The sequence below is a fragment of the Chlorocebus sabaeus genome, chromosome 9, assembly GCF_047675955.1.
Source record: "Chlorocebus sabaeus isolate Y175 chromosome 9, mChlSab1.0.hap1, whole genome shotgun sequence".
NCBI classification, from domain to species: Eukaryota; Metazoa; Chordata; class Mammalia; order Primates; family Cercopithecidae; genus Chlorocebus; species Chlorocebus sabaeus.
Window position 1 is genome coordinate 12,706,460 of NC_132912.1, and position 23,443 is coordinate 12,729,902.

Consider the following 23,443-nt stretch of genomic DNA (forward strand, 5'->3'; position numbering starts at 1 on the left):
CCATGCATCCATCCATCCATCCATCCATCTCACCCACCCATTCATCTACCCATTCATCCATCCATCCATTCGTCTATTCATTTATCCATCCATCCATCCATCCATCCATCCATCCATCCATCCATCCATTTCATCCATCCATTTCATCCACCCATTCTTTCATTCATCCATCCACCCACCCACCCACCCACCATCTGGCACCCCACAACAGATTGATTAGTCTGTGTGTACATGATTGAACAGCAATTAAAGCGTTTTACCACGGCACTAAAGCCTAGGAAGTATGAAATTTTCTTTCTGCTGGAATGTTAATGTGATTATGTTGTAGGGAATGGGAGAAACTGTCAACTATACTTGAAGATTAAGTTGGCTCTGTGAGTCAGGAAGTGAATAAAGAGAGATGGTTGCCATTTTGGAGGAGAAGAAATTAGCAAGTGGGGCAACGTAAGGGTCAGTCTTGCATCTGTGGACTTTGGTCAGTCAGTATTTGCACTTTGGAAAACAGAGAAAACTAGGATGTAGAATTTTAAGATGTCAAGGCAATTAGATGAGTGCCTAATTCTACAAAGAGTGGTTTAGGAACAGAACCTAAAGTCCAACTTAACAATTCTTCCACTCTCCCCTAATAGAGAGTCTGGGTTCATGGAAGTAGCAGGGAAGAAAATCTCTGTCTTCAGCCCTTGGGGTTGAAGTGGGCAATCATTGTGAGAAACTGAGAAGGAAGACAATGTCACTGGGGTTTCCTTGGAGAGGTCTCTGGTTAAGAAAATTTCAATGGATTTGTCTATCCGTTGTAGCCCATTTTGGATGAGAATTTAGACAGTATTTTGGGGGAGGGGCATATGGGAAGAAAACCTCTGTACCGCCCTCACTCTTGTTACTCTTTCTAAATTGTAAAATTATACCCAGTTAGGAGGCATGGTTTAAAAATGAAAGAGCGGGACTTTGGCATCAAACTAGGGTTACAATGTCAGTTTAGTGCCATATTAGCAAAATTTTCAGCTTTTTCAACCTCAGTTTTCTCAGCTGTAAGATGGACATAATAATGTTACCATGCAGGGTTATTATTAGAATTGGGAAGTAGTTGGCAAATAGTTTTTTTAAAAAATAAGCTTATGCTCATTTAGACTTGGGAGGCTGAGGTAGGAGGATGGCTTGAGCCCAGGAATGTCAGGTTATAGGGAGCTGTGACCATGCCACTGCACTCCAGCTTGCATGACAGGACAAGACCCTGTCTCTTAAAAAATTATATACAGTTTTTAATGAGCAGTATTGATGATGATGGTGATGATGATGACGATGATGATGGTGATGGTGATGATCGTGATCTTGGCAATGATGATGATGACTGTGATGATGATGGCAGTGATGATAACTGCAATAATGGTGGTGATGATGGTGATGATGATGGAGATGATGGTAATAGTGATGATGGTGATGATGACTGTGATGATGGTGGTGAAAATGATGATGATAATGACTGTGGTGATGGTGATGATGATGATGGTGATGGTGATTGTGATGGTGATAATGATGAAGATGATGGTGATGGTGATGGTGGTGATAATGGTGATGATGGTGATGATGATGGAGATGGTGATGATGGTGATGAAAATGGTGATGATGGAGATGATGATGATGGTGATTGTGATGATGATGATGGTGATGATGGAGATGATGGTGATGATGGAGATGATGATGATGGTGATGATGGTGATGATGGTGATGATGGTGATGATGGAGATGATGGTGATGATGGTGGTGATGATGGTGATGATGGAGATGATGATGGTGATGATGGAGATGATGGTGATGGTGATTGTGATGGTGATGATGGTGGTGATGGTGATGATGGAGATGATGGTGATGGTGATTGTGATGGTGATGGTGGTGATGGTGATTGTGATGGTGGTGATAGTGATGATGATGGTGATGATGATGGAGATGATCATAATGATGATGATGATTATTTAGGTTGGGGAAGCTTCATTCTTTGCACAATAACCTGTTTTCTCAGGGAAAGGAATTGTTCTCTGTGCTCCAACTTTATATATATAAGGAAGCATAGAATAGTTTGCATCTTGACCAAATTCTGTTAACAGCCTTGTTTGTTAAATTGCCCAAGGTGCAGCTCAGTGATCAAAAGATGTGCAGGGTGTTTCGGGCTAGTGCAGGGAGATCCAGCTAGTTATGAAGCAAACACTTGCTAAAGTAAGAAGAAAGGGGGGAAATTTTTAAAGGAAAAATAGAGAAGGTATTTTTTATATCATTCAGTAGCATAAATGAAAATGTAGATCATAAATGAATTTTCTGCCTGGCAGAGGCATACCACGTTGTTAGGGAGGATACTTACCTGTTTCTGTTCAAAAGGATGTCAGAGAACACAAAAATTATCTAAAACACATTTGATGGGATTGAGAATACTACATATCAATTGGCTCTGTTTGTTTCTGTCATTTATTCAAGGCCTCATGCCTTCTCACTGCTGGCTGCACTGTGTGCATGCTGTTCATCTGATGTTCACAATGTCCACAGTGTGGTCCCAGGGTACCTTGCCAGCAGCAGCATTTCATCAACCCGTCACACCGGAGTCAAAATCCCTCCAGACACTAGCTTTGAGATTTAGACAACTTCTTGAACCTTGATGAGTTCAATTTCCACATCTGTAAAATAGGGATAAATAATGGGAATATAAAATACACAATGTTCTGCATCTTTGTTTTTGCATTTAACAGTATATCTTGGGAATAATTCTGTATTATACACGTAAATCTACTTAATTATTTTACATGACTGCATAGTACTCCATTGCATTTTTATTTATCTATTTATTTATTTATTTTTAGAAATAGGATCTCACTGTGTTGCCCAGGCTGGAGGGCAGGGGTGCAATCATAGCTCATTGCAGCCTTGAACTTCTGGGCTCAAGTGATCCTCCTGCCTCAGCCTCTCAAGTAGCTGGGACTACAGGCACACACCACCATGCTCAGCTAAGTTTTTATTTTATTTATTTATTTTTTGTAGAGACAGGGTCGCTGCTCAGGGTAGTCTCAAACTCCTGGCCTCAAGCAATCCTCCTGCCTTGGTCTCCCAAAGTGCTGGGATTATAGGCATGAGCCACCATGCCTGGTCTCCATTGTTTTTTTAGATTGTAACTTACTTAACCAGTCCCCTATTAATGGATATTTAGAATTTTTCCAGTGTTCTGCTATTTCAAACTTTTATTGATTGTTTTAAGCCAGAATATTGATTTTTTTTTTTACACAGACACAGCCAAATGTCCCTTAAATGTAGTAATTATTTTACTTATAAAGACTCTGTTTTTTTATGGAATAGCTTGAAGCATACTTAAAGAGTGTATTGATGTGTGTTTAGTTAGCAGGGAACTTAAAAGAATTTTCCTTTAAGTTACTTGTTGAGACATCTGCCCTGAATGAGAATGAAAATAAGCTCAAAAGAGTGCTTAAAGTCAGAGGATCTGGCGAGTGGGAATGGCTGGATGAGGGATGGTCTGTTGGGATTAATCATGAACATTCTGTCCCATTGCCACTTCACCATTCAGGTTTTGCCCACCATGTGACAATGGGGCTATGCGGCTGGCATTAGGAGCATGTTGGATTTTTGTAGCAGCCAGAGGGCAGAACATGAGCATTTGCTAGGTCTGGTTCCCCCACCGTCAGGGATGGGAGTGAGAAAGGGGAGTTCGCCTCCGAAGAGCCACCTCTGCAAGGAGAAATCTGTCTCCAGCAGGAGATCTGGGAAGACCACAGTGAGAAGTGCTGTCGAAGAGGTCCGCACAGGTGATGAAGAAAGAGAGTATCCTGGGGGTTGCAGTGTCATCCAAGTTAGTACCTTTGTCATCCATGGAAAATGTACCCTGGCAACAAATGCATGCATGGCCCACATGGACACTTTATTTGCCCTTGAGTGTTGCCAGCTTTTTACGCTGTAGCTATAAGGAGATTTTGTAATCTCAAAAAGAACTGAGTATTTTTTTAAGAGACAGGATCTCACTCTGTCACACTGTAGGCTGGAGTGCAATGGTGTGATCATAGCTCATTGTAACTTTGAACTCCTGGGCTCAAGCGATCTACCCACCTCAGCCTCCCAAGGAGGTAGGACTACAGGCGTGTGCAACTACACCTAGCTCATTTTTTCTTTTTCTTTTTCTTTGTAGAGTTGGGGATCTCGCTATGTTGTCCAGGCTGGTCTCCAACTCCTGGCCTCAAGTGATCCTCCTGCCGTGGCCTCTCAAACTGTTGGGATTACAGGCATGAGCCACCGTGTCTGGCCTGAATATTTTATTCTGCCTCTGCCTTCAAAAACCAGGCTTCCATGGATGTTCCCTGTTGGTATAAGAAAAAAAAAATGATTGACTCACTTCGGTTCCATATCAACCTTTAACAAATGGCATGAAAAGAGCAGAGATAAAATGTGGGAGCCTGTCAGAGAAGTGAAGGAGGAAAGCAAGGAGTGCTATTAAACGAAGCGTGTTTTTAAGAGTGTGGCAGTAAGCTCTCATGTGGAATTTATTTGTCTTCTGCATTTGGATCAGTGAGGTTGTGAACGGTAAAGATTTAGTGCCACAGAAACACCTGCAGAAACCAAAGATGTCACAAGCAATGATTGTGTCAGCATTTTGATGCCTTCTCCCTGTGACAAGTATTGTCATAACCTAGACCTGCCCTGGTGGCGGTTTTAGACATAGGATTGTACTCAGAATGAAAATTGATCTGGACAAAAATTAAGCTAATCGTGTGGGTATTTAAGAATATCTCATCATGGTTCTTGAAGCTATTATGCAGCGTTGCTTATCATTGAGGAATTTACCAGTTAAAGAGGAGACGAGAATTTTTCAGTGAGAAAGCGTAACTGTTTTGAAGGATTCTCTCTGTTCCTAAGCATCTAAGACTTGCTAAAGTTAAGGATATGTTTCTAATTTGAACTGGTTGGTCAGGCACTGGTCCTAGTTAATAAGAACCCGAGTTACAGTTTTTTGTTTTTTGTAAGAAATAGAATTTTAATACTTTTAGCTTAAGCATTAGCATAACCAAAGGTAAGGCTTACTATGTAATTGTCAGGTGCAGGGCTTTAAAAGATACATTTTAATGAATAGACATTGTATCTAAGTTGGATATGCATTTTCTTGGACACATTTGTTCTTCAGGCATGTGAAAGCAAGTCCTTTTGCTGTGTTTGCTTGGCGGAACTTTTATTTTCCAGATTGGGCCTGGCTTTTCTTAGGTCAATGTGCTGAATTAGCACTACAAAATGTCATTAGTGGTGTGCAATTTAGTGAAGATTTTTAGCTGAAGATTCTATCAGAAGGAGTTAATGTCACTTCTAAAATTGCCAAATTTCTGCCGGGAGAATTGCGTAGACATTGAACATTGAGACCATTTACTTCACTACTGTCATTCCTTCCTTCCCTCCTTCCCTCCCTCCCTCCCTCCTTCCCTCCTTCCCTCCCTCCCTCCTTCCTTCCCTCCTTCCCTCCTTCCCTCCTTCCCTCCTTCCCTCCTTCCCTCCTTCCCTCCTTCCCTCCTTCCCTCCTTCCCTCCTTCCCTCCTTCCCTCCTTCCCTCCTTCCTTCCTTCCTTCCTTCCTTCCTTCCTTCCTTCCTTCCTTCCTTCTTCTCTGTTTTTATTTTCGATGGAGTTTCGCTCTGTGACCCAGGCTGGAGTGCAGTGATGTGATTTCAGCTTACTGCAACCTCCGCTGCCCGGGTTCAAGCAGTTCTCCTGCCTCAGCCTCATGAGTAGCTAGGATTACAGGCATGTGCCACCACGCCCTGCTAATTTTTGTATTCTTGGAGACGGGGTTTCACCATGTTGGTCAGGCTTGTCTCAAACTCCTGACCTTGTGATTCACCCACCTCGGCACCCAAAAGGTACTGGGATTACAGGCGTGAGTCACTGTGCCCAGCCGACTTCACTACTGTTATGATCCATTCAAATTCTCTGGGGTCTGTAAGGGTTAGGGTTAACTAACAGGTTTTTCCATTTTAAGAGTTGATTCTGATCTGGAACAATAGGTCTAAAAGGCACCTGTCTATTTCCTAGACGGTCTCAAGCCAAGTACCACCAACTTCATTTTTTGCTCCTTCCTTCCTTCCTTCCTTCCTTCCTTCCTTCCTTCCTTCCTTCCTTCCTTCCTTCCTTCCTTCCTTCCTTCCTTCCTTCCTCCCTCCCTCCCTCCCTCCCTCCCTTCCTTTCCTTTTTTTGGATTTCTCTTTGTCACCCTGGAGTGCAGTGGTGCAGTCATGGCTTACTGCAGTCTCAGCCACCCAGCCCAAGTGATCCTCCTACCTCAGCTTCCTGAGTAGCTGGGACCATAGGCACGCACCACCATGGCCGGATCATTTTTGAATTTTTTTTGGTAAAGATGGAGTTTTATCCTGTTGTCCAGGCTGGTCCGGAACTCCTAGTCTTAAGTGATCCTCCTGCCTTGGCCTCCCAAAGTGCTGGGATTACAGGCATGAGCCATGGCACCCCAGCTTTTCAGTGTTTTAAAACCAGCCTTTAATATTGTGCTGACGTGACACTGGGGAAAATAATATGATTAGTAGAAAAGAACATTTTAATTTATGGTCAGAGGCCAGGGGGTAACATCTACAGACCCAGTTACATCGTCCGGTAAGGGCAGTAGGCTGGAAGCGATGCTGTTCATCAAGTTAATAACACCGTCAGTCTGATCTGTATGTAGAATGACTAAAAAGCATAGAAAGGCAAAGAGCCAATAATAGGGCAGATCATTTCAGTATCATCTGATTATTTCTTGGTCTAATTTGGGATGGATATAATTTCACCCAGTGGTTGGTTTAGTGAACTGTCATGAATCAAAAAGACAGCTCCCAAATTCCTGATTCTCATTAAAAGTCAGAGGAGTCCTTTTCAGGTTTCAACAGTTCCGTTTGACCAACAGTTTTGGAGCACCTAAAATGTGCAAGTCACAGCAGATTGGTCGGAGGCTACAATTTTTGACCATTTTGTGATTAAATTGCTCTTGTCTGAGAGAAGAATTTATTTTAAAGTAATGTGCATTTATTTATTTATTTATTTATTTATTTATTTATTTATTTTTGAGACTCAGTCTCACTCTGTCACCCAGGCTGGAGTGCAGCAGCATGACCTCGGTTCACTGCAACAACTTCTGCCTCCCGGGTTCAAGCCATTCTCCTGCCTCAGCCTCCCGAGTAGCTGGGACTACAGGCACCCGCCCCCACTCCTGGCTCATTTTTGTATTTTAGGTAGAGACAGGGTTTCACCGTGTTGGCCAGACTGCTCTTGAACTCCTCACCTCAGATGATCCACCCTCCTCGGCCTTCCCAAGTGTTGGGATTACCGGTGTGAGCCTCCACGCCCAGCTATTATTGTGTGTGTGTGTGTGTGTGTGTGTGTGTGTGTGTTTTTTTTTTTTTTGCTTTTTTTGAGACAGAGTCTTGCTCTGCCCCTGAGGCTGGAGTGCAGTGGTGCAATCTTGGCTCACTGCAACCTCTGCCTCCTGGGTTCAAGTGATTCTCCTGTCTCAGCCTCCCGAGTTGGCCGGGATTACAGGCGCCCACCATGCCCGGCTAATTTTTGTGTTTTTTCAGTAAAGACGGGTTTTGCCATGGTGGCCAGGCTGATCTCAAACTCCTGACCTCATGTAATCTACCCGCCTTGGCCTCCCAAAGTGCTAGGATTACAGGTGTGAGCCTCCACGCCTGGCTGTTGCCCGATTATTCTTAACAACTTAGGTTAAAGATGAAAGGTATTAGAAACAGGAAAAGATTGTGGAAACTGGGATAGACACAGATTTCTTGTTTCCGTTTTTATCAGTAATAATTGATAGTGAGGAGGGAGTTAGCCAGCCTATCTCTGGGCTTGGCTTGGTTCTGAGTTCTGGGCCCAGCATAAGCTAAAGGTCTGGAGTTAAGATGACTGGAGTCAGAATGACTCTGATAATTTTTTAACCACAGGTAAGCACATGCCTATCTATAGCACAGGAGAAGGGTAAAAAACCAGTTCACAAGCCCTTAAATGTCTGTTTTTTAGCCAAGGCATCCTTAGGGCACATGCATTTTGTGTTCCTTTTTCAGGGAACTCAGGAAGAACATTCCCAGAGCCCAAGTTCGCTTCTTTTCTTTGCCCTGTCACTCACTGGTCGCTTGGACCTCAGATCATTTCACTCAGAGAGGACGGGGTATACATTTAACAGCATGGAGAGCCAACCATCGTAACACCACAGTCCATTGAAACTCACTAGATAAAGCAAAGCAAAACAGCTTTTATTTTCCAGATAACTTCCTTCATCATTTATGAAGGTAAAAGTCTAAGTAGTCATTTAGAATTCTTTCATCACTATGGAAAATGGGATGGTTTCCTTTAGTCTTGGAAATTTGGTTCTCAAAAGATTATTTCCTTGCAGGCACCTGGCTTATAATCAGGATGAGCTGCCTGTGGGTGGTGATTTGATTTTCTTTGAAATGTGGGGAAAAGCAGGAAGGATTCAACTTTTGCAATTTGTACAGCCTATCATCAGGTGAAGAAAACATTTAGCATTTCAAGATTAAATTTTTATTTGACCTTTCCAGTAATTTATCACAGAGATTCCTTTTTGATGGAAATTTGGTGTTTTTTAAATAGAATAATGGCTTTCTTTATCATTCAAATAAATGTCTTGTCACAACTTGAAAAAATACAGTTTTTGAAACACTGAAATTTTTATTTCTCCCACAGTTATGCATTTGCTAAAGTCCTTTCATCTGTATAAAAATCTGTTTCTTTTTACCAAATTTTACTTATTCAACAAGGATGAAGGTTTATAGGGAGAAAATATCATAAATTAACAAATTTAAGACTTTTTCCAGTCAAAACAAACAGTCATCTCTGCATTATTCAACTGTACAATATTACTTAAGCATTCAGGCACGTAAGTGCATGTTTTAAAATAAATCAGGAGGGACTCAAATAATTTTTATGCCTCAAGAGAAACCTTTGAGGTTCTTTCTGCACAGGCTTGCATAAAAACTTAGAGAAACATATTATGAAGGAGAAAAGAGACAGTACTGTTTTCTAGTACTAGTGTTGAGTGGATAGTGCTAGTGTTGAGTGGATGGTACTAGTATTGAGTGGATAGTGCTAGTGTTGAGTAGATGGTACTAGTATTGAATGGATAGTGCTAGTGTTGAGTGGATGGTACTAGTATTGAGTGGATAGTGCTAGTGTTGAGTGGATGGTACTAATGTTGAGTGGATAGTGCTAGTGTTGAGTGGATGGTACTAGTGTTGAGTGGATAGTACTAGTGTTGAGTGGATAGTACTGGTGTTGAGTAGAAGGTCATTAGGATACATTACTTTGCAGATCTACAGCACAGGAGAAGAGTGAAGAGCCTGATGGGGAATCAGAGGAGAGCCACCAGTAATGGTGATCATCAGAAGTATCTTGAGCACCAGTTGGCACAAGTATTATTAGGTCTAGAGACACAGAAACAGAATACATGCACCTCATATTCTCGTATAGGAAGCATGTTAAGGACTGTAATGGGATGTGCACATGGGATAGGTAATGTATGTTTTAGCCACATTTTTCAGAAGGAGAGCATCATTCTGCCTGGGTGAGAAGCAATTGAGAAACTCTTAAAAGAGGAGGAAATAAGAGGTCAAGGTGGGCGGATCACTTGAGGTCAGGAGTTTGAGACCAGCCTGACCAACATGGTGAAAACTCGTCTCTACTAAAAAAAAAAAAAAAAAGCTAGTTGGGCATGGTGGTGGGCACCTGTAGTCTTAGCTATTCAGGAGCCTGAGGCAGGAGAATGGCTTGAACCCCAGAGGCGGGGGTTGCAGTGAGCTGAGATGACACCACAGCACTCCAGCCTGGGTGACAGAGCGAGACTCTGTCTCACAGTAAAAAAAACAAAAAAGGAAAAAGGAGGAAATATACCATCTGGGCCTTTGAAAAATACTTGGAATTAGCTGGGCACAGTGGCTCACACCTATAATCCCAGCACTTTGGGAGACCAAGGCGGGCAGATCACGAGGTCAGGAGATTGAGACCATCCTGGCCAACATGGTGAAACCTCGTTTCTACTAAAAATCCAAAAATTAGCCTGGCGTGGTGGCATGTGCCTGTAATCCCAGCTACTCAGGAGGCTGAGGCAGGAGAATTGCTTGAACCAGGGATTCGGAGGTTGCAGTGAGCCACGGTAGCACCACTGTACTCCAGCCTGGATGACAGAGCGAGACTCTGTCTCAAAAAAAAAAAAAAAAAAAAGAAAGAAAGAAAGAAAAAAACATGGAATTTTGCCAAGCAGAAAGAAAAAGGAATGAATGACATTCAGGGAAGGAGAGGATGGGCAGAACTTGAACAAAGGCCAGTGGTGTGAAAGGCCATTGTGTGTTCGGGAAACTGCCGGTTGAGTGGTGTGGTTGGGTTGAGGTGACTTGTATGTGGTGGGGAGTGTTTGTGTTGGGGACAGTGGCTGTAGTGGTAGATGAGCCTGCAAAGTTGTGGTCAGGTTTAGAAAAGCTTCGAGTGGCATGGGTAACTTGCAAAGGGATTTGAACTTGATCCCATAGACATGAAACCTCAATGATTTAAGTAGGGTAATGACATAATCAAATCTTATTTCCAGAAGAGTAATTTCAGTAACAGGAGGTAGCAGGTAGCAGTGGGCTCACTGGGGGCTACAGGACCAGGAAGGAGTGGGTGGAGGTATTGCAGAATTGAGAGAAGGAGGACATGAACCAGAGGAACAGTGAAGGGATGGAGGAACAGGCGGGCATTTGAGACTCTTGTCTCAAGCGGAAGACCTGAACGTACTTGGCGATGGAAATGACAGAGACAGAGAGCAGTAAAGTAGACAGGTTTTAGGCCGCATTACTGATTAGTAGAAATGAAAGAGAGAAGTTTTGGGGTAAAGATAACTGTGTTTCACTTTGGTTATTGTGCTCTTGAGAGGCTGGGAAGGGCCTTTGTGAGTGGAGAAGGTAAGGTTTGCACATGAGAGAGATTAAAATGTGGATGAAGCTTAGGAGACCATCAAAGGACAGAGGGGGCTGAGACTATGGAAACAGCTGGGATTTCCATGGGGAGGATACAGACTAGGAAGAAGAAAGGGTTGCAGATGGACCCTTCGGGGCCCATTGATGTTTGAAGGGAGGAAGAAGAGATGGAGATGGAGAGGAAATTGACATAGAGGCAGAAGGAGAGAACTATGCTGTAGAACCAAGAAGCAAAGAATTTTAGGAAGAAGGTCAAGGCAAAAACCAGTAGGATGAGCAGTGAGAGGAAGCCATTGGGTTTAGCAACTGGGAGACCCCTGGGGGGCCCTGCCCACGAGGGTCCAGTCAAGTGGTGGTGGAGGAAGAAGGCGGACTGCAGAGAGAAGAGTGGGGCACGGGCTCCAGGCCAGTGCAAGCTGAGCCCAGACGACAATTTCAAGTTGCCAGCATGATTCAGTCTGGCTGGAGTGCTCCATCGTTCAGCTTTAAATGCACAATGCTTGTGTTTTATAGCCTATAGAGTGCAACCTGCTTTGACCTCTTTGTATTTTTTAAAACTTTGTCACTCTGTCCCTGCTTTTGTTCCTTGGAATTTATGTTCTTGGGTTCAGGAAGTCTTTATAGGTTTTCAGATCATTTTCCTTGCTGTAGCCTTTTTTATCACAAGGACACCCCCCTCCTCTCTCTCTCTCTCTCTCTCACGCACACACACACACACACGCACACCACTGTGTTATATAATATCATAGAAAGTGCTCAAACTGTTCATTCATGGGCTTTGTGTTTGATGTTTCTAATTAAATTTCCTGGAACAGGGGAAGTGTCTTCAAGTGATTTCTGTTTATTGTGGGAACAATAACAGTTTATGGTAATCTCATATCCCTTAAGAAGGCCAGAGAACTTTGTCTTTCGAAAGCTTAAAGCAGGTAAATGCACATTGTTTGGCTAAATGATAAAGCAGGTGGATTTGCGGGCTTGGAGCGACGGCAGCTCATCTGACGACAGGGTCTTCTAACCCCTCCATCCCTGTCACCTGCAGTGCTTGCCAAGTACACACCCTGGTAGCCATGGGTATCAGCCTGGCATGACTCATTGAGAAAGGACCTCGGAGGCAATAGGAAACCGAGTTCTATTTTCTGTCCTTTACCACTTGTGTGATGGGACTCAGTATCCTCATCTGTAAAATGGAGATGGCAATAACTTCTTGTCTGCTTCATGGGGTTCCTGTAAGGAGTGGATTCACTGATATATGCCAGAGTCCTTTGTAAATATTAAGTTGCTCACTCCAGCTGGCACCCTACAGTTGATATAATTTTTTTCTCCTTTAGGGAGGTGTTTGGTGAAAAGGTCTATCTAGTTTTTCCAATGTATCCGTCCTCAGGCAACATCATTGATTAGAAGCAAGCAGACCTTTTATGTTTATCTTTTTATTGCAGTGAAATATACATAACATAAACTTTACCACTGTAACCTTTTTGGGGGGTGGGGTGTGGGGTGCAGCGGGGGACAAGGTCTTGCTCTATGGCCCAGGCTGAAGTACAGTCCCGTGATCATGGCTCACTGCAGCCTTGACCTCCCGGGCCCAAGTGATCCTCCCACCTTAGCCTCCCAAGTAACTGGTATGACAGGTGTATACCACCGTACTTGGCTAATTTTTTCATTTTTTGTAGAAACAGGGTTTCACTGTGGTGCCCAGGCTGGTCTCGAACTCCTGGGCTCAAGCGATCCTCCCACCTCAGCCTCCCAAAGTGCTGGGATTATAGGCATGAGCTACTGTGCCCGGCCTATTTTAACCATTTGACAGAGTACAGTTTGGTGGCATCAAGTATATTCACGTCGTGCAACCAGCAACCCCATCCCTCTCCAGACCTTTTTTTTTTTTTTTTTTTGAGACGGAGTCTCGCTCTGTCATTGAGGCTGGAGTGCATAGGCGTGATCTCAGCTCACTGCAGCCTCCGCCTCCAGGACCCAAGTGGTTCTCCCACCTCAGCCTCCTGAGTAGCTGGGACTACAGACACGTGCCACCACACACTGCTAATTTTTATATTTTTAGTAGAGATAGGGTTTCACCATATTGGCCAGGCTGGTCTCAAACTCTTGACCTCAAGTGATCTGCCTGCCTTGGCCTCCCAAAGTGCTGGGAGTACAGGCATGTGCCACCGTGCCTGGCCTCCAGATCCTTTTCATCTTCCCAAACGGAAACTCTATCCCCATTAAACAGAACTCCCCATTGCCTTCTCCCCCTAGTCCCTAGCAACCACAGTTCTACTTTCTTCCTCTATGAATTTGATGACTTTGGACACCTCCTGTAAGTAGAATCACACGATATTTGGCTTTTTGTATCTGGTTTATTTCCTTTAGCATAATGTCCTCAGAGTTCATCTGTGTTCCAGCATGGGTCAGAATTCCACTGTTGTTTGTGGCTATTTACTGTTATATGTGTAGACCAGATTTTATCCATTTGTTCCCCCAGTGGATGCAAGGGTTGTTGCCACCTCGTGGCTATTGTGAATAATGCCGCTGTGACTGTGGCTGTCGACGCCCCTGTTCATTCCCCACTTTCACTTCTGGGTATAGACCTAGGCATGGAGTTGCGTGCTGACTTGCATTCACAGAGAATGGGACTGGAAACTTGGCTCCGTGACTCTACTCAGGATCTTCTGATGGAGACTCCTTGGTCATGTGGTGTCAAGCCTGGGCTGTTTAGCATATGACTCTCTTGATGTACCTTTGTGCCGTTGTCCAGCCTTCCCCATAGGGGGCCACATAGCCCATCCCTACCTAACCAGGGACAAAGGCAGAAAAACCCTAGCTCCACGGGCACTACTGCCTCGCCGTGTTGTCAGCTTCCTGCCGTGGCAGTGCTGGCTCTGAGGAGACCCCTCGGTCCCTTCCTCAATCTCTTGTTCCTTGGGCTGAGTCCTGCGGCAACCTCACTTCTCACTCCATTTCCTCCAAGCAAGGAAATGCTTTTCTCTTATAGGCGCCCAAGGGTCCGATTGAGCAGGGTGTCCCCTCTGTGTGGGCTGTAGTCATTTCTGATCACAGGGATTCCATAGAGGAAGGAGCACCTGCAGATGGAGAGTGGAGCGAGGGGCAGTCCAGGACGAGAGGGGCCTGATCACTGTTCCCAGCCCGAGCCCTTGTCCATGGTCACTGCTGCCAAAGGGCTTTTCCACCTTCTGGAAAATGGGCTTAGTAAATCCAACAAACTCAGGAACATTGGGGTGTCATCAGCATTAGGGACTCAAGTGGCCAACAGGGAAATTGACTGACTGACTGACTGAATGAATGAATGAATGAATGAATGAAGTATCTGGTATTAAACCACCTGTGGTGCGTGAACCTTGGTCTTTCCCCAGTGCTTTTTCTCATACTCTAACATAGTTCTTGTTCTACCTCCAGAGGGTCGTGAGGGGGAACACGTACCTCCTCATTCAGGGTCTTGGCCCACCTGAGAACTCTGTGAGGTGCAGCCACCTGTCTCCCCCTGGCTTAGAGATGAGTGAGGAGGGATGGGCCATGGGCTCAGGGGCCATCTCTGGAATTGTTATGATTTGAGTTTCCTGGACAAAAGCTATTGGCCATGGCCGGTGTCACTGGGAATGCCGGACTCCGTGTATCCCTCTCTGATAAACCTGTGGTGGGTTTATGTGTTTATATTTAATGATGATTGTTCTGGCAGGTTCTAGAAGGTTTGGCTTCTGAGATGTAGTGTTTTGAGGGGAGAATCTTACAGATGAATCATTTGTGGATTTGGGCAGAAGATCCTGCTTCTGATCTTTTTCATCTGGGATATTTTGTGGAAGGACTATGTTCTGCCCCTTGGATTTGGTTTTCAAACAGACCTTGAAGCTATAGACAGGCTTCTCTCATGAGCATTCGTGGGCCGGTGGGAACGCTGTCCTGAGGTTAATTGCACTGAGTGGAAGTGAATTCCTCTCGCTGGAAAAGATTTTTAAACATGCATTTACCTTCCCTTGGATTGTGACAGAGTGCGCATTGCTGTCAGGAGGCCAAGGAGAGGAGGAGGAAGGGCGTTCCCTCTGTTCAGGAATCTCTTTGACAGTGACTGAAGTAGGGGTTCCCAACCCCTAGGCCGCAGACCAATACCGGTAGGGTATGTGGCCCGTTAGGAACTTTGCCGCCCAGCAAGAGGTGAGCAGCGGGCAAGCAAGCAAAGCGTCATCTGTACTTAACAGCCACTCCCTATTGTTCTCGTTACCGCCTGAGCTCCGCCTCCTGTCAGATCAGCAGTGGCATTGGATTCTCATAGGAGCATGAACCCTGTTGTGAACTGTGCACACGAGGGATCTGGGTTCCACGCTCCTTATGAGAATCTCATGCCTGATGATCTGTCACTGTCTCCCATCACCCCCAGGTGGGACCGTCTAGTTACAGGAAAACAAGCTCAGGGCTCCCACGGATTCTGCATTATGGCGAGTTGTAGAATTATTTCATTATACATTCGTGTGTAATAATAATAGAAATAAAGTGGCTGGGCATGGTGGTTCACACCTATAATCCCCGCACTTTGGGAGTTTGAGGCGAGTGAATCACTTGAGGTCGGGACTTCGAGAGCAGCCTGGGCAACATGGTGAAACCTCATGTCTACTAAAAATACAAAAATTAGCCAGGAGTGGTGGTGGACACCTGTAATCCCAGCTCCTTAGGAAGCTGAAGCAGGAGAATCGCTTGAACCTGGGAGGCAGAGGTTGCAGTGAGCCAAGATTGTGCCACTGCAGTCCAGCCTGGGCAAGAGAGCCAGACTCCGTCTCAAAAAAATGAAATAAAGTGCACAAGAAATGTAATGCACTTGAGTCATCCCCAAACCACCCTCCTCTCCCGGGTCCATGGAAAAATTGGTTTCCGTGAAGCTGGTCCCTGATGCCAAAAAGGTTGGGGACCATTGGACTGAAGAAGGTAATGCCTGAAGCCCTGGCATTGCCATAACACTGGGGCTTCCAGTGGTTTCTCTGGACACAGGAACGTTGGTTTCTTGAAGCAGGAGTTGAAAGTCCCGGGACAGAGAACGACTTGGTGGGCTGTGGTACTTCCCAGAGCTGGGATCTGGAGGATCTGGGGATGACGGAGGAGCCTGTTCCATGCCAGGGTTATTAGTGGAGTTCTGCATGCAGGCCTTGCTTGCCGTCGGTGAAGGAGGTGGTCCCGGGGTGCTGGCTCTGGGGCTCCCTGATCACAAGGGACTCCTCCAGAGAAATGGGCTCTCCAGCCCCAGATGTCCTGGTTTTAGTTTGTTGCTCTGCCGTTGCAGAGTGAAATGTGTATTTTCAGGCAGGACAGTCTTCCCCAGTCCATGGTCCTTGTTTGTTAGTTTCTTTGGTTTAAAAAGGATTCAAGCTGCTTGGTGAGCACTTGTACCCTTGGAGCAATTAATGACCCTGTGTCTGGACCACCTACCACACTGCTCACACCGCGTCGTGTCCTTACCCAGCTGGGAGAAGGAGTCCAGTGTTTGCAGAGCGCTCTGAAATTTCCTCTAGATGAAAAAGCCTGTGAGGACCTGGGGTTTTAGTGTGACTTTCTAGTCTGCGTGGAGGTGGGGAGAGCTGACACCGGCAGAAGGATCCAGTCCTTTTCTGTAGAAGAAACCTCTTGTGGGCTCCAAAGGGACGCCACTGTGCTGTGCAGCAGGTGGTACCGGGAGGTGGCCTCACCGTGTTAACCTCCACATCCACATGTCCCTTTGCAGGAAAGCATGCTTGCCCCTGTGTACCTCTTTTTTAAAAAAATTATTATTATTATTATTTTTTGAGACAGAGTCTTGCTCTGTCACCCAGGCTGGAGTGCAGTGGTATGATCTCAGCTCACTGCAACCTCTGCCTCGCGAGTTCAAGCAATTCTGCTGCCTCAGCCTCCCAAGTAGCTGGGATGACAGGTGTGTGCCACCCCACCTGGCTAATTTTTTGTATTGTTAGTAGAGATGGGGTTTCACCATGTTGGCCAAACTGGTCTTGAACTCCTGACCTCAGGTGATCCGCCTGCCTCAGCCTCCCAAAGTGCTGGGATTACAGGCGTGAGCCACTGTGCCTGGCCGCCCCTGTGTATTTGTTTGCACAAAGATGTTTGGCAAGGAACCGTGTTGGATAAAAGTAACAGTAATGCTTACAATTAAGCCGTCATTATTGTTTACTCAAACTTTGGTGGTAGGGTGAGTAGAGCTATTGCAAAACCAGACTCCTGCATCTAAGTGTTCTTTTTTCCCTCTTTGTTCACAGCGGGGCCTTTTCGGAAGTGGTTTTAGCTGAAGAGAAGGCAACTGGCAAGCTCTTTGCCGTGAAGTGTATCCCTAAGAAGGCGCTGAAGGGCAAGGAAAGCAGCATAGAGAATGAGATAGCTGTCCTGAGAAAGTAAGTGCTGGAGGGCAGCCCTCCTCCCCTCCTCACCTCCTCCCCTCCTTCCCTCCCCCACACCTCCCCTCCTCCCCTCCCCACCTTCTGGCCCCTGTGTCCTGCAGGATGCCTGCCCCGGAGGCAGACTTTCCTCGGGGGGCAGAGGGGCCCCCAGAGGACTCTGCAAATGAAACCAACTTTCAAAGCACTTTTCCCATAGATCTCTCGTGTCTTATAACATTCACGGCGGTGGCTGGAAGTAGTTCTCAGTTCCAAAGAGCACAGCTGTCAGGCAGACTTGCTTGTGAACCGAGACCCTGCCACTCACGATATCTGAGTGACCGTGGGCTGGCTACGGGGCTCTGAGTCTCCTCTGTAAAATGGAGTTACTGGCATCTCCTTGGCAGGATGTTGTAGGGATTTGGTAAGATGCTGCTTACTACGTTTTTGTGAAGGGCTCACTGCAGCACTCACCACGTAGTAAGTGCTCAGTAAAGGTCTGTGCTGTTGCCACCGCTATGAGTACTGTTGTTGTTTGTTGTTGTTACTGTTTTATTTATGATAAGGTGATGAAGCTCATAAAATACAGTCATGTGTCCAAAGCCTTGCAGCTCAGGGTGGCAGAGCCTGGAATAGCAACCCGGCCAGTGTTACTTCCACACGCTCCGATGGTTTCTCCCATTCTCTGCCGCAGACGTGGCACCTGGCACCCAGCAGGCTGCATGGAGTTCACTGTTTCAGTGCTTACCTCTTCATTGAGTTTTATTTTGAGTTTTTTGTGTAATAGAAATAAAATAGATTTTTTTTTCTTTATTTCCTTTCTTTCCCTCCTCCCTCCCTCCTTCTTTCCTTTCCTTTCTTACTTTTCCTTTCCTTTCCTTTCCTTTTCCTTTTCTTTCTTCCTTTCCTTTCCTTTCCTTTCCTTTCCTTTCCTTTCCTTTCCTTTCCTTTCCTTTCCTTTCCTTTCCTTTCCTTTCCTTTCCTTTCCTTTCTTTCCTTCCTTCCCCTGCCTTCCTTCCTTCCTTCCTCCCTTCCCTCCCTCCCTCCCTTCCTCTTTCCGTACTTGTTGACAGAGTCTTGCTCTGTTGCCCAGGATGGAGTACAATGGCGCAATCTTGGCTCACTGCAACTTCTACCTCCAGGGTTCAAGTGATTCTCCCACCTCAGCCTCCCAAGTAGCTGGGATTACAGGCATCTGCCATCATGCCCAGCTAATTTTTGTATTTTTGTAGAGACGAGGTTTCACCATGTTGGCAGGCTGGTCTTGAACTCCTGACCTCAGGTGATCTGCCCGCCTCAGCCTCCCAAAGTGCTGAGATAACAGGCATGAGCCACTGTGCCTGGCCAAGATTTTCATTTATTTCGATTACACACGGGGAGTGAAAATATAAGAAAGTCCCCTCTTATATAATGGTACACATAGAACCATTCATTTTTTCTTGTTTTCTCCAGGCAGGATCTTGCTCCGTTGCCCCGTCTGGAGTGCAGTGGCATAATCTTGGCTCACTGCAACCTCAACTCCTGGGCTCAAGTGATTTTCCCACCTCTGGGTCCTGAGTAGCTGGGACTGTAGGCACATGCTATCATGCCTGGCTAATTAAAAAACATTTTTTTGTTTTGTTTTGTTTTAGAGATGGAGGGCTCACTGTGTTGCTCAGGCTGGTCTTGAACTCTTGGCCTCAAGTGGTCCTCCCACCGCAGCCTCCCAGATTGCTGGGATTACAGGCATCAGCCATGGTGCCTGGCTCCCAGAACCATTCTGATGTGTCTGGATCCACCCCAACGATGTTCTTTCATGGGTGTGGTGTCCACACCGTTCCCCACACTGTCATGATTAAGCCATTGCCCTGTAATCTCAAAAGGTTTGGGGGAATAAGCCCTTATGTAGTACCTGATTTTGCATGTTTGGAGTGTGTCTGAGCAGTGTGCTACGGAAATTTGTAAGAGTTGCTATGAATAAAAGATGTTCGAAATATCCTTGAAATTTTTGGGGTTTGGAATCAGCACATAGCAAGAATCTCTGTACCGACAAGCAAAGCAGAATGAGAACAAGTCTTCTAGGGCCTTAGCACAAAATATCACGCTCCTCACATTCTTTCTGAATAAACATCTTGCCCACTTCTCTCTTACTGGGACCAGCGGTGTCCACTGAACAAATAATGGGCCATTATTTGTACAAACCCAGCACTGCTGAGAGGGCCAGGACAGTCGATCTGTCGTCTTCTGACCTTTGTGAACCTCCCAGAAGAAGCTACAGCATGTGTGATAAGTGTTTGAGAACCAACAGGTCTCTATAACATTGTAGCCTAAGGGGTTTGCTTATTTGTTTGGTAGTTTGACTGTTTCTAGGTGCTCTGGATTGTCTATTAGGAACCCAATGAGTTTCAGGTTGTCCTGAGGAGGATTGCAGGAGATGATTGTATGGAAGAGAATCTGGGAAAACAAATTAAGTACATTAGCATCTAGCAGGAAAACATGATGTTAATGAGACCTTTATTTAAATTGCTCATTTTCCAATATGAAATCAGTACTTGGAGAAGAAGTTGTTTGCTGGTGACATGAAGTTGCAGGCATATTACAGATATTTGACATTGTAGATGGAATTCTGAGTGGGCCCAGAGCCTTCCAAAGGTTTTACGTCGGGCACAGGAGCTGTCTGCTGATGGATTGAGAATGGTGACTGTATTTTTGTGTGACTCCCTTAGGGCTGAGAAGTCCAAAAGCGGAGGAAGTCAGTTTCATTTTTTTAGCGTTATTTTTCATTTGCATGAGCAGAGGCCATGGATGTAGGCTTTATAAGCCAGTCCTGTTGATGCTGTGGATGGTCTGTTTTAATTGTCCTCACCCTGTACCTCACTCAAATAATCACTTCCAGGGAGAGGGCACTGAAAAACCAAGGAGGGCCAGAGGGCTGGAATAACTTGTTGTGATAGTTTCTCAGTATCCGCTGCTGGAGTGCCTGGAAGCCTGACCCCTCTTTCAGGAGTCAAGAACAAAGAAGTGATTTCTCCAGGGATAAGAAGGTGATCTATAATATCTCCCGCACTGATTTTTTTTTTTTTTGGTCCTCTGCAAATGATTTACATGTGGAATAAGAGGCAGATTCACATCTTGAGCAGCTGAAAGCAAAGTCAATGAGCTAGAAAGAAAACAGTTTGAAACCACTCAGAATGTTGTCATGGAGACATTCATTCATTTAACAAATATTTGTTAAATTCTCACTGTGCAGCAGGCAGCACTGGTGGGCGCTGAGTTTAAAAGATAAGGTGCTCTCCTTGCTCTCTGGGAGCTCATAGTTTTGTCACTAAGTACGTGCAGTGGCATTGCAGATGCTGCATAGGAGCGTGGCCAGGGCCTGGAGGGTGCCCTCTTCTTCCTTTGGAGTGGGATGGGAGGAGAGGGTTCACGGAGGAGGAGGGCCCGGACAATGGGCATGGTTTTCAGGGTCGGAAACGCAGAGGGACATTCCATCCAGAAGTGGCAGCCCAGACAGAGGTCAGGAGATGGGAGACAGAAAGGCTGGTGTGCCGGGGAGCTCTCCAGGGCAAAGGGTTCAGGGGGAGGCCTGCAGACACTAAGGTTGGAGAGGTGGGAGTGTGGAGGGCCTTGTGTACCCACTTTGAACTTCATCTTCTAGACCCTGGGGAGCCATTGGAGGGTTTTAATGAAAGGAGCAACATAATCCAGATTAATTTTTGGAGATTATTGTGGCAGGACTGAGAAGAATGGACTGGGGGGCCAGGACTCAATGTATGTAGGGAGAATAGTGAGGAGGCCATTGGAAGAATCTGGTGGAGAAATGAAGACGTAACACATGAATGCAGAAGCTCTGGCCTTGGGATGGAAGAAACAGGTATGAGGGTGTGAACGCAGTGGAATCTGTAGGACTCAGGAATTTGGAAGGAATGGGGAGAGCAGGGAGGGAGAAGGAGGATTCCAGAAGGGCTGCCAGGTTTCTGACATGGATGCCTGGGTGGGTGATGACCCCATTCACTGAGATCAGACATACCAGAGCAGGAGGGCAAGTGGAGAGTCCTGATCTAGACATGCTGAACTTGGGGGCTGAGGAGATGTCCCGGTAGAGAAGTCCAGTTAACTGTCCAGGTCTGGAACTCAACTGTGATTTGGACTTGCTGAATGGTAAAGTTTTTCAGACACAGCATATAAGAAAAAAGTCCTGGCCAGGCGCGGTGGCTCACGCCTGTAATCCTAGCACTTTGGGAGGCCGAGGCAGGCGGATCACGAGGTCAGGAGATCAAGACCATCCTGGCTAATACGGTGAAACCCTGTCTCTACTAAAAATAAAAAAAAAAATTAGCCGGGTGTGGTGGCGAGCGCCTGTAGTCCCAGCTACTCGGGAGACTGAGGCAGGAGAATGGTGTGAACCTGGGAGGCGGAGCTTGCTGTGAGCCCAGATCACACCACTGCACTCCAGCCTGGGCAACAGAGCGAGACTCCATCTCAAAAAAAGAAAAAAGAAAACAGAAAAAAGTCTTTTGATGATTTTCATGACTTAGTCATTGTAGACGGGATCCCAAATAGACTGCCTTAAATTCCACCGTCTTTGTTGATTTCCACACTACTTTTGCTTATTTCCTGACCATTTGTTTATTTCCACACTGTTTGTGTTTGTTTCCTGGCCATTTGTTTATTTCCACACTATTTTCCTTGGAAGTAGGCCCATTTGAATCCTCGCTGCTGGACCACCGGGGAACTGCTAAGCCGGCACACTGAAAAGACTGCCTGTCCCCTCTTTATGCTGAGCTTGTTGTAGGCTGAGAAGTTTATTTATTTCACTGGACTGAAGTAATGTAGCTAACATGTCCTTAAGGATGTCTTTGTACTTGCTCTGGAAATTGTTCCAAAATGAATTTTCTACTTGATCAGTAGATACTCAATGAAGCTCAGAGGGAAACACTGAGATAAACATGGAGGTAGGCTGTTGCTATGCAGCTGTGAGGACCGGCAGCCTCGCTCTGGCATCAGCGGCTGCATCTAGAAAATTCAGCACAAGCTGCTCCAGACAGAACGGTTAGCTGTGATCCCACCACAGAGTATTGTATGCAGTATGGAATAGAACACCATTGGTGTTATTCTCCTCGGGCTGGATTACAGAGTTTATGATTTCTGTGACATTATTTATTTCGAGGGCAGGCACTGCCCAAATCTTAATTTCCAAACTTGACCGGTGCGGTGGCTCACACCTGGAAACCGGCACTTTGGGAGGCTGCTGTGGATGGATCACTTGAGGTCAAGAGCTTGAGACCAGCCTGGCCAACGTGGTGAAACCCCATCTCTATTCAAACTACAAAAATTAGCCGAATGTGGTGGCACACATCTATAATCCCAGCTACCGGGGAGGCTGAGGCAGGAGAATTGCTTGAACCTGGGAGGTGGAGGTTACAGTGAGCCGAGATTGCGCCATTGCACTCCAGCCTGGGCAACAAGAGCAAAACTCCATCTCAAAAAATAATAATAATAATAATAATTTCAAGGCAACACTTAAAGTACTTTTGCAGGAGTAGAAAGGCAAATATATCAACAGTCTGCATTTAAATGAGAGATGAAGAGAGAGGGGCATGCATAGATTAGAAGGTGGGGGCTGAGAGAAGCAAAGCAGCTATGTCTAGAGCAGCTCATTTACTAATAGTTGGGAAAACTCAGGCTCAGTTTGGTGGAGGGGATACTGTCTGAATGAAGCATGGCACCAGAATTCAACGTGCTGTTCTGATGGCTTCTTTGTAGACTGCAGAGATTGTCTTGCCTTGGGGGAGAGACCCTGGCAGGAACTGATTTGAATTGGCGTGTTTTTGTCTATTTGGGTACACTGGGGAGTCTCAGATGACGGTCTCTGCCTCTTTCTCTCCCAGTCAGTGTTTCTGAGCCCTGGCTGCACTTTAAAATCACCTAGGAAGCTCTTAAGATCGTACTGATGGGCCGGGCACAGTGAGTGGCTCATGCTTGTAATTGCAGCGTTTTAGGAGGCTGAGGCGGGAGGATTGTCTGAGGCCAGGAGTTCAAGACCAGCCTGGGCAACATAGTGAGACTCTGTCTCTACAAAAAAATTTAAAAAACTAGTCCGGTGTGGTGGTTGCCAGTAGTCCCGG

The 23,443-nt window shown here is 45.7% G+C and overlaps 1 protein-coding gene across 5 annotated transcripts in view; it reads left to right on the forward strand.

Annotated features, from left to right (window-relative positions):
* Positions 1–23,443, forward strand: part of CAMK1D (calcium/calmodulin dependent protein kinase ID) — a 490,514-nt gene that overhangs the window by 193,344 nt on the left and 273,727 nt on the right. For 4 of the 5 annotated variants that reach the window (XM_008002265.3, XM_008002267.3, XM_008002269.3 and 1 more), the window contains exon 2: positions 17,223–17,354. The exons of the other annotated variant lie outside the window; for it this stretch is intronic. In XM_008002265.3, the coding sequence (XP_008000456.1) occupies positions 17,223–17,354 (132 nt within the window). The remainder of the gene's footprint in view (positions 1–17,222; positions 17,355–23,443) is intronic. 5 annotated transcript variants of the gene reach the window in all.